The sequence below is a fragment of the Pantherophis guttatus genome, chromosome 3, assembly GCF_059756535.1.
Source record: "Pantherophis guttatus breed Tessera chromosome 3, ASM5975653v1, whole genome shotgun sequence".
Classification (NCBI taxonomy): domain Eukaryota; kingdom Metazoa; phylum Chordata; class Lepidosauria; order Squamata; family Colubridae; genus Pantherophis; species Pantherophis guttatus.
This window is the reverse complement of record NC_142065.1, coordinates 22,249,136-22,266,383: the sequence shown is the minus strand read 5'-3', so window position 1 is coordinate 22,266,383 and position 17,248 is coordinate 22,249,136. Positions and strand designations below refer to the sequence as shown.

Here is a 17,248-nt window from a genome sequence, read left to right as displayed (position 1 = left end):
TATATATGACAATTTAGCAAATTGTCAAAGCAAATTGCAGTAGCAATAGCAATAGCACTTAGACTTATATACCGCTTCACAGTGCTTTATAGCCCTCTCTAAGCAGTTTACAGAGTCAGCATATTGCTCCCAACAATCTGGCTCCTCATTTTACCAACCTCGAAAGGATGGAAAGCTGAGTCAACCTTGAGGCTGGAGAGATTCGATCTGCCAAACTGCTGGCAGACAGTGATCAGCAGAAGTAGCCTGCAGTACTGCACTCTAACCACTGTGCCACCAAGGCTTATAAGATAAGAATAAGAATCAATGGAATTCAAGATGGGCTGGACTTAGATCTCTCATGGTGCAAAGGGACTCAAGGCTTATGATGCGCTTGACCCCTTTCCTCTCCTGCAAAATACTTTCTTATTGATTGTGTCACTGTGTGGAGCATTCCATCTCCACCACCCCCTCAAGAAGCAAATATTTGTTCTATTATTTAGAACTCACAGTGTCATTTTGTCGTTACGTGACGTATCATGACTTTTTTCCCCATCGCTAAACCGGGTGTAGGTGTGGCCAGCATCCAGCTCGCGGCCCGCGAATTTGACACCTCTGATTTAGATGTTTATTGAAGAGTTTCCTTGTGTAAATGATAACTGATTTTTTTTCTGTTCCCACTCATACATTAACTTACATGTTTTTTATTCTTTGTTTTAACTTACTGCTGTTTTATAAGTATAAATTTGTTTCTTAGAACACTTTGAGAAGTTTTATAAAAGGCAGTGTATCAGTGTTTTATGTAGAATGAAAAAATAACATGGGACGTGACATTTAGCTCATGGTATCACACAGTAGTGGGTTCCACTTACCTTTGCTACTGGTTCGGAACTGTGAGCGCTCGTGCGCGGCCCTTTTCCATATGCGCAGACCGTCCGAGGTGGGTGGGCGGAGCCTCCCACCGCCACCACCACTACCCGTTTGCCCGAACTGATAGAAACCCACCACTGGTATCACACCTCATTAAATATTTTTCCCAAGAATACTTGATAATGGTATAGGAACCTTTCTTAAGAAAAACAAAAAACAAAAAAACAAAGGTTTTGCTTTGTGTTTCATATATTTGGAAACAAAAAAGCTTACTTCTTTATTCTGAAACGAGCTGTTTATCAAAGTGTAAATATTATGTAAGTGTTTAATTGTGTGGTTTCTAATTCCTTCTGTAGTTGACCACAGCCGAATTAAGCTGGAGCAAGGTGACAATGATTATGTCAATGCAAGTTTGATAAAAATGGAGGAGGCAAACAGAAGTTATATCCTTACACAGGTAAGAACTTTAAGAGAATAATAGAAAGGAAATAGTAGTCTTTCTTTCCTGTTTTTTGGTCTTGGAGATCACAGCTGGTAACTGTGTGGGAAAAGAATTAAAATGCTATACCTTCACCCATCATGCAGTTATCTGCTATAGGTATAGTATGCTATTCTGCCATTTCCACCTCCCCAGTTCCTATAATGCTGCTTTATTGTGGTGGTGAGGAGGGCGGGTGTTTCTGAGATAGATGAGCAAAGAACAACAGGTGTATTTGACAAGACTATATATTCCCAGCAGGATCGCCTGTGGTGTGAAGGTCCTCCTAGCTAAATCAAGCAGGCACTGATATTGGGAAATAGTGATGCTGCAGGCAGATGATGACTTTAGTGAAAACATCAAAGGTATCATTTCATACTGTGGAGAAAGCAATGATAAACCCCTCCTGTATTTTACCAAGACACTGCATGGATAGGAAATCATCATATCATGATTGACAGCAAAGTCCCTCAAGTCAGATAGGACAAAATGCTACTAAGGAAGAGTTGGGGATCTTTTAGAATACTAATAGTGTTTATGATATGGCTAGATTAAAGCCTTAAGGACATCTGGTTGCTGATATAGGTAGTCCTCAACTTACAGCCATAATGGGGCCTACCTGTTATCATGTTATGACAGTTGTTAATCATGTGACTGTCCCAATGTTACAGTCTATTTTGTGGCAGTTATTAATGTGATGGTTGTTTAAGCAAATTCATTGTTCGTAGTGGGGCATGTTTGCTGAAAATTGAGAATAAATGTCCAGTTTTTAGTAAAAGCATTGTAAATGCCAGTCACATGACCATGGAATGCTGCAAATGGCTGTAAATATGGGCCAGTTGCTGAGCACTCTAAATGTGGTCATATGTTTCCATGCTTTATACTTTTAACTAGCGTGGAAGTATGCAGTTCTAGCTAAAAGAATTGACCTTAAACTGCTAATCCTTTCCTCATTAGCTCTCAGAATTACATGTTTTTTGGAAGTATGGGCAATACCTAGGGAAGACTTCTTGGTGGACAACTCTTAGGACAATGTTGTCCAGGGATTAAGGGCCTTTAGATCCAACACATCTGGAAGACACTAATCTCGGGAATGCTAATCTAGCATATGGCCTATTGTTACTAAGACAGAATCAAGCTATCTACTCCTGAAATAGCACACTGCAGGAAGTGGTGTGCCACACCCTTCCTGTTGGTTGTTGATCACATCATTTTCTCTTTCCAAAGCTGCTTCCTTTGATAAAATCTTGTCCCCTTTGGTACTTTAAATTATTCATCTGTTCATTTGGCTCTGCTTCAACACTTTTCCTTTAATTTATTGGATCCGAGCTGTTGAAGACGATTAACATAGGGTTTATCTTCTGGGTTTTTAAAAAAGAAATCTGTATTATATAGCAGATATCTCAAAATACTAAGAAGCCACTTGGCACAAATTGAGGAAGCTGTTCTTTAGTTTCATACTTCATTAAATCTAAGAGCATGCAAATTTCAGTACAGAATCTTTATAAAAGTAGCTCTATAGGTAACGTTTTAAAGTTCAAGGATCAGCACCAAAATGCTATCTCACAAAACCAACATTTAGCTGGAGATCCTTTGTACCGTAAATTATGTCACCCATAATAATTCAGATCCTTCAACTGAATGGCAGGAGCCTTCGTAGAATTTGGATGAGCACTGTTTGAGTCCACAATTTATATCATCCCATTTAGCTGCATTGATTTGAGTTTTAACCCCAAAATTCTCATCGATACTAAGTTGCTTGCTCCTGATTTTTATTAAGAGAGAAGATGGTAGATAGGACATGAGTGAGAGAAAAGCAAATCAGTGTATTGTATATTGTATTATAACCAGTGAGAGCAATGGATCACTTTTGTGAGTGATCAAATATTTATTACAGTCATAGGCCAGCATAGATTTTATATATATATATTAATTGTTACAAAAGACAACGTACATTTGATATTCTAAGTGTTATTTGTAAATTAATCAAATGAATTACAGCCATTTTCTGTAATCTGTTGGGTACTTTCAATGTAAGTGTTACAGAATATGCAAGGCTTATAAGAACAAGATTTACCTTTGGTTTTTTGCTATTGTTTAAATTCTTATCAATATTGTATAGTTATGCTTCAGTATGTGAGCAGTATAGTTTAATTTGATGGAAAAACAAGAACCTTTGACTTAGGAGAGGGTTACCATAAAAGTGATGGGATAAACATATAGCAGGAGGAGTAAACTGTCTCTGATTTTCTTGGTCAGGCCAAGAACTGTTAAAAATTATTGAACTTCCTACCCATGAGTTTTAATGATTCCTCACCTCAGCAAATCAGAAGTTACACTAACTACAGAATATAGGTTATCCTGCTGAGTGACCTTTTTGCCTTAAGAACTTTTCTGTCCCATCTTCCCTGCCTTCAGACATTGTGGGAGCTTCAATACTGGAGGTTTTTAAGAAGAGCTTGGACAACCATTTATCTGAAATGATGTAGTCTCCTGCTTGAGCAGGAGATTGGACTAGAAGAATGCCAAGGTCTTGTCCAACTCTGTTATTCTGTTACTCTGTTATTCCTTCTTAAATATTCTTGCCTATTTGTACAAAAAGCTTTGACCTATGCATGGTTAAATATTACAATCTGGCAACTTCAAAACAAAGCTAACTAGCTTGCAATTTCTTGCTTGTTTGATGTTGCTTCTCAATTGCCCCAATCTGGATGCCAGATTTTACATACCTAGAAATGGAAGCCACACTCTGTCGTATTTAGAATAACTAAATAAGTATTGTTTGATCATAGTACTCAGAAATTTGTTCCCTATGAATACTGCTCTTTCTTGAAAGTTCAGTATCTTTTTCAGGGTCCGCTTCCAAATACTTGTGGTCACTTTTGGGAGATGATTTGGGAACAGAAAAGCAGCGGTGTTGTCATGCTTAACAGAGTGATGGAAAAGGGATCAGTAAGTATATATAATTTTTAACTCCTTTGGGATCATGGGTATGTAATTCATGTACATTTTAAAAAATCTAATAAAAATAGTCTCATGTTTTTAATCTAGGAAAAATATATTTTAAAAATCAACCCACAAAGCATTTTTCTAAAGTAAAAGAAGTGTTCTTTAAGCAGAATGAAAATACAATGGTATCTTTCATGTTCAGAACTTAAGTTTGCATGTCTAATAGCCTTGTTCTTGTTTTTTAAGCGAAGCAGTCTGGAAATTCAGTGCAGCATTAAAAAAAAAGTTTCTTACTCACCAGCACCAAATTTTCAGCAAATACTATATTTTAAGCCCTTCCCCAGAATCACTATTTGCATGTGTTCATTTTGGTTCATGTAAATGTACCTAAATATTGTTTTGTGCCAGCAAAGAAGTGTTTGATCTAATTGATTTTCATATTGAAGCATCGTTTCTGCTTTTTTAGTCACTTGAAATATGGTTTGTATTGAGGCCCTACAGAAAGAGGATGCTACAAACTAAACTAGATCTTTTACAGTCTCCTTTCATTATGTAATGAAAATCAAGGTCCTAAAGACCTTACAAAGAATTATTTGACATAGTTCATCCCCTTTCAGGAGCTTTATTTTAATGTTTATAGCAGTTGTGCGTACAACCTCTTGGGAAAGGATTCAAGCCAAGAATGTTCACCTTCTACTTTTGAGTATGGAAGCCAATATCTGACATGCAGTTTGATGGTACTTGGCACTGGAAGTTCTCAGTAGCATGTGTTTTTGATAGACTCTTTTTAAGTCTGCATGAAAGCTTACTTCAAGTAGTAAGTACTATATGGAGCAATAGTTTTTGGTGTCATAAATCCAAGGAATGCTGGCATTTCTCAAAAGCTTATTCCAGAAATCGTTCAATAAGAACAGCAATAATGAAAGTAGGTATTCAATCCCTAACTGCCCTAAAGTAGACGAGCCATCTGAAATTACAGAAGAGCCACTACCAATTAATGTGCAATAGACGATATTGATGCAGGTAAAGTAAAAATTGACAGCATATGGCAACTTTCTATGTTCTTTAAAGACAATTTATCTTCTGTTCTGAAATGCCTCTCTTCTCACTGCAAGACATACTAATTGAAAATGTTGACTATGCTGTAGGTTGCCTGGCCTGTGCATCAAATGACCATGCAGCAAAAACGTGCCTAGAAAATATTTGCTATGTACAGGCATGCAAAGATTCCTTAAATTGATAAGGAAAATGCTCCCTTGGAAATAGATTATATCAGAAAGCGTATTGCATAGCTGATGATAACTTTTTTTGTATTCCTTTTCCTAATGGTCATCATCTCCCCATATTTTTTATATTGAATGTCTGCCTATAGATAATCTTTCTAAAGAAAAAAAAGTAGTTCAAGATTAAATACATTTTATATGCTTATTGTTTATTGCATAATGGAGTTTTATATCTCGGGTATTAGTATCACAATGTAAATGGCTGATTAAATAATTTCTAAACAGTCTGAAAATTGTTCAAGACACTTACAGAAAAGCCATAAAATGGTAGACCATGTTTGGTTAACTTCCCTGCACTCAGTCTAGCCCAGTGGTCCCCAACCTTTTTTTGGCCATGCCCCATCTATGCATCTCTAAAATCCTGATTGCCCCCACCCCACCCCCACCCCCCTGGTGACATATAATTCTTACTACTCAAAAAGTGACTCCTACTCACACGGAGGAAGCCTAAAAGGCCATTAACTTGGTTTAAACAAGGTTCCAGTTGCTCCCATTAAAAATCAAATTGCCCCCCTGTGGGGCGTGGGCCCTACATTGGGAACCACTGGTCTAGCCCATACCTGTACATTTGCGGATAAAAAAGTTGGCAGATACTTTTTTAGCAGAGATGATTCATGAAGCTGATTGGCTAGCATTGCATGAAGTCATACAAATCCCTTACCCAAACTTCAAAACAGTTCCACATTTTTTTAAAAAATGGCAAACAAATATTTTAAATGTGTTAAAAATGTGCAGGACATATCAACAGTTATACTAAAAGCTTTGGGGACAAGATTAAACTCATGAGTGAGCCAGCATTGACTTAGTTGTCATGCGTGTCAATTAGTATAGATGTTCCTGAAATCATAATGTGTGGTGCTGGGCTTCATCCTGAAAACATCCAAGACTGCCAGTCTTTCTCTTTCAAACAATGGTTGGTTTCCCATTTCAAAGAAATGAAGTGGTGTTCTTACAATGTTGCATCTCTGGACCTCTTTAAAGTAGACTAGGCATAGCTGGCTGGAGAATTCTGGGAGTTGAAGTCCACAAGTTTTAAAGCTGCCAAGTTTGAAGACCTCTGAAGTAGACGGTGAAGACCTCTGAAGTAGACCTCTGAAGTAGACAGTGAACCAGATTACTTCTGAAGTGTAGGAAAGAATTCCCTCAACCTAGATGACTCTTTAGAGAGCCAGTTTGATGAAGTGGTTAAGGTATAGAGCTAGACATGGGAGATGTCTTTCAAAAAGAAGCCAGCTGGATGACCTTGGACAATCGGTCTCTCTCAGCCCTAGGAAGAAGGTAATGGTAAACCACTTCTGAAATCTTGCCAAGAAAATTGCAGGAACTTGTCTATTTACAAACAATAAAAGCACAGTATATAAAAAAATAACCACCCACCCACCCCCAGTGACAATACACAATTAAATAAGCCATTTGATGGGCAAAACTTCAGAGCCTTATGAAAGACTAAGGGTCAGTCTAATTTCTGCAGGGATAGCAATAGCACTTAGACTTATATACCTCTTTACAGTGCCTTACAGCCCTCTCTAAGCAGTTTACAAAGTCAGCATATTGCCCCAACAATTTGGGTCCTCATTTTACCCACCTCTGAAGAATAGAAGGCTGAGTCAACCTTGAGCCTGGTGAGATTTAAACTGACAAATTGCAGGCAGTCAGCAGAAGTAGCCTGCAGTACTGCACTCTAACCATTGCGCCACCACAGCTCATATGTTGTTCCAAAGGGAGGGAGCCACCACGGAGAAGGCCCTTCTTCTGTGTGCTGCCAGATGTATCTCCTTAGGGGACAGAACCTGCAGCATTCCTTGCCTTCCTCCTTTACCAATGGATCAGGTGGATGTGACTGGCAAGAGATGGTCCCTCAGATAAACTGTTCCTTTCTATAGTAATACGAGTAGTGAAACAGATCTGAAAGAAAAGTGCTTTGACTTCAGCATTGCCCCAACTATCTTTATGTACATTTCACCATTACCAGTAACTTGGAACAAAGTATGAAATTATAGAGAACTCTTTGGAACAGGCTGCCAACGCCACTAAACAAATGGTTGTGTGGGACACTCAATGGATAGGAATCATTATTTGTCACCATGAGGTACAAAAATCATACATGCAGCGAATTCTCTTATATGTTGTAAGGAAAAATAAGTTCACAGGCGGTTATAATTTCCTACTGTATCCAGCTGAATCGTGCTGTTCAGGTTGAAAGGAAGAAAAATGTTGTTCCCTCTAATAATGAATCAACTTCTTGAAAGCATTTCTTTTGTGAATCCCATTTGATTCTGTTCCATAAAAGACCTTCAGTATAATCATCCCACGCTTAATTATTTTTCATTGGTATTTAATGAGTATAATAATTAATGCCTTTGTTAGGTGGTAGAAACAAAGGAGGAAAGAATAAGATTCTTACTCTGAAAATAGAACACTAAAAACCCATGAGCAGTGAACATTTCCTTCTTAACTCCTGCTGAGTTATAATCGTAGCCAGAGAAATTATTTTGTCTTCTGCAGAATAACATTTAGCAAGGGCGTATTTTTTGTGAACAAAATGTATGTTACTTAGTGCAACTTAATTCCAGAATTTTCTAATACGACTCTCTATTTTCCAGGATTAGATAGATATTTCTAGCATGTACATATCCTAATGATGCATTTCTTAGATTTCCTGGAAGATAATTTCTTTGAAAATTAGTATGTATTAGTCAAAAGCTTAGGTAATGAGCAGCTCAAATTTCATTTACAATAAACTATTGTAGTCTTTAAACTATCCCATATGCCATCAAAATGACTTCATAAGAGGGGGATTTTTGAAACCAGGTATGAGGTATCCTGGCTGTCTTTATTGCAGCTTTTTCATTTGAATTGCAATTAAAACTTTGTGCCTGGGGTTGTCCAGCTGAACATCAAACTATTCTCCTTAAATCACTTGGATAATTTTGTTGCCTTGTCATGTTTCGTAGTGACATATTCTGTAATCCCAAAGTAGATCCAGAAATTCAGAATCTATTGTCAAGCCAAATTATTGAGATAGCAATGGTGCGCTAAGTAGTTGCAGTGTCTTAAGGAAAAATTATTGGAATTTTTCTTGAGTTTAAGCAGCTATATCTCGGTTTGTATCTATGTATGTCTAAATGAACATGCATATAAATGTGCCCATCTGTGCAGAGCTATACAGATTGAAAGTATAATCTTACAATGGTGTTCTCTGACTGTCATATATATCGATGATTTGGTGAGCGTGTTTATGTTTAGCTGTATTAATTCTATATTTCTCTTTGTTAAATAATTTGCATGTAAGTCTTGTTCTGCTTTCTATCCTCCAGATAAAATGTGCACAGTATTGGCCACAAAAAGAGGAGAAAGAAATGTTCTTTGAAGATACAAACTTCACATTGACCTTAATATCAGAAGACGTAAAATCCTATTATACAGTCCGACTATTAGAACTGAAGAACCTCATAGTGAGTATGATAAAAATTAATCAGTGTGCTGTATTTTGCAGCATTGATTCTCTTTATTAAAATGGGTGATGTTTAGCATCAATGCCTCAAGAATTTCCATAGTTGATATTAAAAGTCTTAATTTTTGATTTCATTCTAGTTTTGAATATTGCTCATTTCCAGGATTATTATTCTGTGATGTCTCTGCAACTTTGCATTTATTAGGCATTGTCCAAAACTTAACAAGATGCTTCCCAGTTCCAAATTGCAGGAGAAGCCCATTTTTCATCTTTAACTTATTAATTTACTTCATGCTTTACAGACCCACGAAACACGAGAAATTCTGCATTTTCATTACACGACGTGGCCTGACTTTGGAGTCCCGGAATCTCCAGCTTCATTCCTCAACTTCCTGTTCAAAGTGAGAGAATCGGGGTCCCTGAATCCTCAGCATGGTCCCATTGTGGTGCATTGCAGTGCTGGAATTGGAAGATCAGGAACTTTTTGTCTGGTTGATACTTGTCTTCTCTTGGTAAGAATGGCTGATAGGCACAGCAGGAATTTGGGTTGGTTATATGGTTGGTTCAACTGGGCTCAGGGCAAAATACCTTTCAGGGACTTTTGTTTTGATCACCATTAAATTCTGCAGTAAAGGCTGCTGAATGGAGTAGGAACTGATATGGAGGCCCATAAGTGAGACAATATCCCAGATTCTTTTCAGTTTTGACCTTGAAGAAGAAAAAAGCTGGAAGGGGAAAGAAGAGGCCACAGCAGGAGGGAGGGACACAAAAAACACTGTTGTTGAAGTTTTCCCATAAATCTTTTGAGATGTACAGCATCCTTCAATGCTGTGTTTTGACATCAAAGCTGAGCACTAGCAGAATATTAAATAAACTTCTGTTAGTCAATACTTACCACCCATTCTTTCCCAACCCTGCTCCTTTCTTGTTCCAATAACAGTGTTTTCTCTTGATTCAGGCAACACTTGACATTATCTTTTTTATTTTTGTTGCCTTAAATTTTAAGTTGCTTTCAAATAATTTGTGAGCAGCTCTCCAGGACTCTTCAGTGCCTTCCTACATTTCAGTACCAGCCTATTTAAAAGCCTGGTGGGAAATCCATGCTGACCTAAGCCTGTAGGACATATTTGGAAGTACATCCTGCAACTTTTGAAGAAAGAAAAAAAAAACATCTCGGCAACAACCCTTGCAAAGAATTACAATGCTAAGCATGCTTACTTTAATGTAAGATCCATTGTGTTCAGTGGCGTTTACTCAATAGCATTTAGGATAAGTGTAATTCGGATTGCAGCAATTGCATGTTGCCCAATACATTCCTTGGATGCATTTCTGATCACAATGTATTCCATGCTGATATGATTATGTGTCTAAAAGCAGGGACTTTGGATCTTTGCATCCTTGAAAGTTTAGTATTATTTTCTTTTTGCCATTCTCCTTAGTAAATTTCTAATTTCTAATCCTTGTGGCTGTAGGGATGAACTTGGCTAAGTTCACAGGTTGCATGAAGCCATTATTTGCTTAAGCATGATTTACTTAATACATTTTGGTTGGCCGGGTTTACAAATAACCATTTAGTGGTTTATCGTAGGATGTGACTAAACGGCTGAAACAGTATTAGCAGAAGTAATAAGGGTTATGCTTTCAGTGCTTTGGGGAGGGGCAGAGGTGGTGTATTAAGTATACCACTGTAAATTCCACCACTGTATTCCCTTAATGTTTTCCCCCCTATGTTTGGTTACTAATTTTACTTTTTTTTATATATTATGAAGTAACTAAATAACATAAATTCAAGATATCTATAAAAAAGATAATGGAAAATATTTTTAAAAAATAGACTAAAAAGTCAGACTGATGAACCTGAAAGGATTCCAGAGGGAACTTCGGGATATCCAGGGGATTTACTGCACGTCCTGCTGAGGCTCTGGTTACCGTATTTTTCGGAGTATAAGATGCACCTTTTTACCCTCCAAAAGAGGGTGAAAATCTGGGTGCGTCTTATAGTCCGAATGTAGTCCCGCCCACCCGCCGGCCCTCACCCTTCTGACATTTTCGGGCAGTTCCAGGTGGGGGGGGATCTGCGTCGGGGCACAGCCTGAGTAACAAACCTCTTCGGAATGGTCTGGGAGGGAATCTGCCCAGCGGCTTCAGCAAACAAGGTGGGCCCCACAGTTCACGGCTGGTCCCCCCTCTGGCTGCCCAGCGGGCAGCTCAGGGCAGAAAATGGCCATGATGACTTCACTCCCCAGCAGCATGAAGAGCCACCGCTGCCGCCTAAGCCCTCTCCGCACCCAGGAACCGAGCTGAGCGGGAGCCCTTAAAGTGAAACGTCCCTCCTTTCCGGCCACTGCCTCCCGTTGGCCCGATTCCCCGATGCAATTCGCAGAGCTGTGTTTCAGGCGGCAGGTGGTTCCTCTGCAATGTGCAACGGGGAACCGGGAACTGTTTTGGATTCGGGGAGGGGATCGCAGTGCTGCCGCCTGAAAATGCTTTCCTCCCTGTTGCACATTGCAGAGCCACGCGCCCTCCTCCTCCTTCTCAACAGCCTCACCTTCTCTTTCCTCCTGGCCAGATCCACCACCTGAAATGCAATGCACTTTTTTTGCCTCCACACGCCCCATTTTTGGAATCGGGAAGGGGATCGCGGGTCTGCCGCCCAAAAATGCTTTCCTTTGGAATCGGGTAAAGCAGTGCCACCTTAAACTAAAACCTCTGAGTAACTGGGAAAGAAAGCCGTGCTTCCTAAAAAATAGAAAGGTACCATAATCCAGGCCAAAGAAGGAAGAAAGCCAGGCTTTCAACGCCTACAGCTATAGGTAGGAAGATGGGGGCATCTAGGGAGCAGAGCCTTCAGTGCCAAGTCCCTCTTCTGCCCCCATGAAAATCATCCCCCACCCCACTCACTCCAGTTAAATGCGCGTAGAGTGATATGGTTTGTTTTAAATGGATAAAAAGATCCGTGCTGCTCATTATTAAAATCGAGTGGCAGTGAGGGCGCGCTGATCCTGATGCTGGTAGGCAGAGGCAGAATTCTTTTTTACTTGTTTTCCTCCCCCAAAATTAAGGTGCGTCTTATTCTCAGGTGCGTCTTATACTCCGAAAAATACGGTATGTCCTAGAACCAAAGGGCAGCCAAGGCTTTGGATAGGATTGCGCCTTTTTTGACCCATAGCTCCAAATACTCCCCATGGTTCACAGAGGAGCTGTGGGTTCCGAAAAGGGCTAAGAGATGCCTAGAGTGCCCCCTGGAGGAAAATGATGGATGAATCCAACTGGACATGAATTAGAGCTGCTATTAAAGCCTATCTCATGGGGGTAAAAGTGGCGAAACAACATTATTTCTCTGCTCTAATCGTATCTGCAGTGTCGCTAATGTTATTATTTGATGTTTTATTCTTTTTTTAATTGGTTTTAATGATTGTAAGATGCCTAGCATCGCCCCCTAACCAGATGGATGGCATACAAGTTGAATAAGTAAATAAATAAATAATGAACATCCATGACATCCATGTGATTTTCTCGGTAAAAATACAGGAGTGGTTTACCATTGCCTTCTCCCACGCAGTATGAATTGATGCTTTTGGCATTGTCGCGAAAATGTTGATCTGCCTCCAGTATCTTCCTTAATCGCTGTCTGCTTGCTTTTGCTGGGTGACCCTGCTGGGAATATGTATTCTTGGCAAACATTTTCAATGTTCTTCACTCATCTCTTCCTGGAATATTCCCCTACATACACACACACACACACACACCACAATGAGGCAGCGTAGGAGGACTTGGGAGAGGGCTAATACTGGGGAGTTTTCCATTCTTTATCTCAAACATGATCTCCACAACAATAAGAAAGGCTATCTTTTTTGACAATCTCTCCAACATTGGCAAACATAATTCTGATAGATGAGTGCCAATCTAACTAGGGTCAAGTGCCATCGGTGTATAATGTGTCACTGCAGTTCTTGGACTGAAGCTGAGGTGAATTTCTATAATTCTGCAAATTTGTCTCTTGTATGGATTTACCAAGATTCTCAAGCTTCCTTTAAATCTTGGGGTGGATCTCCTATTGCTAATTGAGGTAACAACCTATTTAATTTTTGTAGATTGTTTCCTTGGGTTCTTCTAAGTAATTAAGTATTAGATTCTCAAAATTGGTATAAGGCTCAGTTGCTAAATCTCTAACATTCATGTTGCCTAAAAGAGATTTGAGTTGATACAAGAAAAACCATGATAACCTATCACCTTTTCATTGCTGTATCTCATTCTATCTATCTGTTTTCTATCATAGAGCTAATATTGAGGCTCCTTTCTCCGGATGGGCCACATACACATTTGATAAATTTAAAAATATCTCCTATCTATCTATCTATCTATCTATCTATCTATCTATCTATCTATCTATCTATCTATCTATCATCTATCTATCTATCAATCAATCATCTACCTACCTACCTACCTACTTTGACACTGCCATCTCCCATAGTGACTCAAGGTTAGGCTTTATGGACCTAATATTTATTGCTATAAAATATTTTACTCTAAAAGTAATGGATTTTATTTTAAGAACATTTTATTGTGAAGTAATAAATTCTGAAATGTGATTTACAGACATAGAACTCATTTTCTGGGCTGATATAAAAGGTAGCAAATAAAACTGACAGTTTCTAAGGGGCCTGAGGGCATTGTAATTCCTTATCTATTGTTGGGCATTGGAACTAAGCATAATAGCTGCAAGCGTTTCCAGAACGAGAGTCATTTTTAATATGCTGTGGTAAGAAATAAGATTCTTTGAGCCCCCTTAAGATTATATTATCATGGGGTGAAGTTCAGAGAAATTCAGCTATAATATAATGTGCTGCCTTTGTGTTTTTATTGAATATCTTGTCATTTTAGAAGACTTGAGTACTCTTAATATCAGTGTTTTACAAACGCTCTGCAAATGAAAATTCGCAGTACTGTACTGCTTTTATGGGATCAAATTCTTGTTGAGTTGCATGTGATTGTTCTCAGGAATTATTTTTCTGATTTGGTGCATAACTGTTGATTTCTCATTGTTCCTACTTTCGTGAACATTTTTTTTTTTGAAAGATGAATTTTTTTTTACATCATATATGTTGTTTCATTTTAAATACCCTGTGAATTCTGAGGAACACGGTAAGATAGTTTACTGAGCGTCACCTCTCTTTGTGCAGATGGACAAAAGGAAAGATCCTTCTTCTGTCGACATTAAACAGGTTCTTTTAGAAATGAGGAAATACCGAATGGGGCTTATACAAACAGCAGACCAACTTCGCTTTTCATACTTGGCTGTGACAGAGGGAGCCAAATTTATTATGGGTGATTCTTCAGTACAAGTGAGTGCAGTACATATTGTCTTCAATTTCAATCATTCTTTATAGTCAGTCTTAGGTTGTAGTATGTAGAAAAATTCCAGTGCAGTAATATGTATTAAAAAGGAATGGTCCATTATCCTTTTTTTTTTTTTTGCATCCTAGTCAACATAACTAATAAACAAAGATAGCAAATAATACAGAGCCTTTTGCTATTTTCAAAGGTGATAGATGATAGGAAGGTAGGTAAGTAGGTAGGTAGGTAGGGATGGATGGAAGGAAGGAAGGAAACAAAAAGAAAGAGATTAAGAAAGAAAGAAAGAAAGAAAGAAAGAAAGAAAGAAAGAAAGAAAGAAAGAAAGAAAGAAAGAAAGAAAGAAAGAAAGAAAGAAAGAATTAATTTATGATGACATATATTTGTGGGAATTACAGTAGTTTTCCTCAGATTCATGATCAGTAAGAGTTAGTGATGATTATGATATTCATAATTAGCATATGAGAAATACTTTTCCATTAGAGATATGATTTAACAATTGTAGAATGGCAAGAAGTTATTATCCCTTTTTGTGCCATAGGAAGTTGAGTTTGAACCTCTTAATAAGTTACAGCTTAGCTGTTTCACATTGAAATTGGATATCACAGTCCTTCATTTTAAAAAATGTTATGATGGGTTTGAGATATTCTTCCTGATGCCCACTTTTTCATCATGAACATTTATCAGATTTGATTTCTATTTATTTCCATGGAAATCAATCGATTTATCTTCTGTAGAAAGTGGCAGGACATTAATGACAAATGGTGGTATATTTTTGTAGTAGAACAAGAAAGTGCTTGGTCAAGAATGAGCAGCTGCTGCAATGAAGAACTTGTTTAGGATTATATGAAATGCCATATGAGATTCTGATTAGAAAGGCAGTTCCTTGTTGTGGTTTTTTTTCAATGCAATTTATAGGTTGGCTGACTCCCAACAACTCTGGAAGGCTTACAATCAAAACTACAAAAAAACAAAGCAGAATCATGGCCCTCCAAAACAACATAAAGCAATAATAACAATAACAAAAATGTTTATTCTGTCCTTTCTACCCACTTCCTGTCCACAGGAAAACAAGCGTAAGAGAGGTTTCTCTGAAGCATGTGCTTTCCATAAGAAAGTTTCTCATGTATATTAAATATAACAAACTACAGTAACATTTTCATAAATATAGCAATAGCAATAACACTTAGGCTTACATACCTCTTCATAGTGCTTTACAGCCGTCTCTAAGTGGTTTACAAATATCAGCATATTGCCCCCAACAATTTGGCTCCCCATTTTACCAACCATGGAAGGATGGAAGGCTGAGTCAACCTCGAACCCCATCAGGATCAAACTGCTGGCAGTTGACAGAATTAGCCTATAATACTGCATTCTAACCACTACACCACCATGACTCATATGTGTACCCGTGTTTCCCCCAAAATAAGACCCTGTCTTAAATTTTTTTGAGCCCCAAAATAAGCGCTTAGCCTTATTTTGGGGGAAATCTTATTATTTTGGGGTGTGTGGAGCAAGACAGGGCTCTTCTTACTGTCTTACCTGATTTCCAGCTCTGTCTCCCTAACTCTAACCAGAGGAAACGGCGGAGACCGGTTGCGCATGCATTAAAATATTTTTGGGGCGGGCTTATTTTCAGGGAGGGCTTATTATAGCGCATGCACTCAAAAGCCCAATTGGGCTTATTATCCAGGGAGGTCTTATTTTCGGGAAAACACTGTATATATATATATCCACCTTAATGTTGCCATAAATTTTGGGTTTCTATATATCCAGGAAAATATTTAGGGATTAGGGGGAATTAATGATCATTTTGGAAAAGTTAATCAATTCCTTCTTCATGTTCTAGGAGCAATGGAAAGAACTCTCTAATGAAGACTTGGATCCACCACCAGAACATATTCCGCCACCGCCAAGGCCACCCAAAAGAACCTCTGAAATGAATAATGGAAGGGTGCATGGTGATACGGAAGTTTTTTCAAAGCATCCAAGGGCTGAGGAGGAAATCAAGTGTGCTGCCAGCGCTTTGGAAGCCAGTGTTCTGGATGGCAGAGCTTGTTCCTCTGAGCAACAGGGCATGGAAAGGTAATGTTGCCAAGGAATACTACAAGTATTTCTTGTAGATTCTCAGCAAATTGTCTCCAGTTATGTTCCCACCAGTTTGTGGGCCCTGCTCTTTTCTCCCCAATGTGTTTAGTAAGGTACACTGAAAATATAATTCTCTTTTATACAATGACATATGTCAGCGTCTAAAATAAAAGTAGACATTTGAAAGTTGAGTCACTTTTGCTACAAGTTGCATTATCCTCTGGAAAAAGAAGCCTTTAAATGCTTTAAATTTAAATGCTTTAAATTGAATTCAGTATGGATAATATAATATTGCCATTTCTGAGTTAAAAGCCATCCTACTACACCTGATCTACTTTAGTTACCTAATGAAGGACATTAAAGTATGGTTTTTATAAATCAAAAGAGTAGCTCTGAAAGAAGCTAATATTTTTCTTACTTGCCTTCTGAAGTAACACTTCTTCTTGTGCCATATCCTTCATCGGCCATTGGCGATCATGTTGGCGATCCTATTTTTATCAACAGCCGCACAAAAAAGTGCTGTTGAGTTTTGTCCAAACCAGTCCCTTAGATTTTAAAGTAATACTGCTAAAAAAAATTCCATGACAATAACATTAGCATATGAGTTTGAAGGAAGAATAATTTGTCTTATAGTTTCAGAATATTTTAAATTATTTCCTTTTTGCAATGGCTGAAAATGAAAGAGAGTTTTTTATTTAAAAATTTCTCAATAGGAATGAAACATTTTTAATTGGACTTAAATGTTGTCAGGTTGAAACTGTAAATGTTATGTAAGTTTATTATTCTTGGAGA

General features: G+C 38.1%; 1 protein-coding gene across 1 annotated transcript in view; it reads left to right on the top strand.

Annotated features, from left to right (window-relative positions):
• The window catches only part of PTPN1 (protein tyrosine phosphatase non-receptor type 1), a 93,205-nt gene that overhangs the window by 71,483 nt on the left and 4,474 nt on the right, over nt 1-17,248 (top strand). The window contains exons 3-8 of the mRNA XM_034413792.3: nt 1,206-1,306; nt 4,181-4,279; nt 8,877-9,014; nt 9,316-9,525; nt 14,197-14,358; nt 16,218-16,453. Coding sequence (XP_034269683.1) covers nt 1,206-1,306; nt 4,181-4,279; nt 8,877-9,014; nt 9,316-9,525; nt 14,197-14,358; nt 16,218-16,453 — 946 coding nt within the window. The remainder of the gene's footprint in view (nt 1-1,205; nt 1,307-4,180; nt 4,280-8,876; nt 9,015-9,315; nt 9,526-14,196; nt 14,359-16,217; nt 16,454-17,248) is intronic.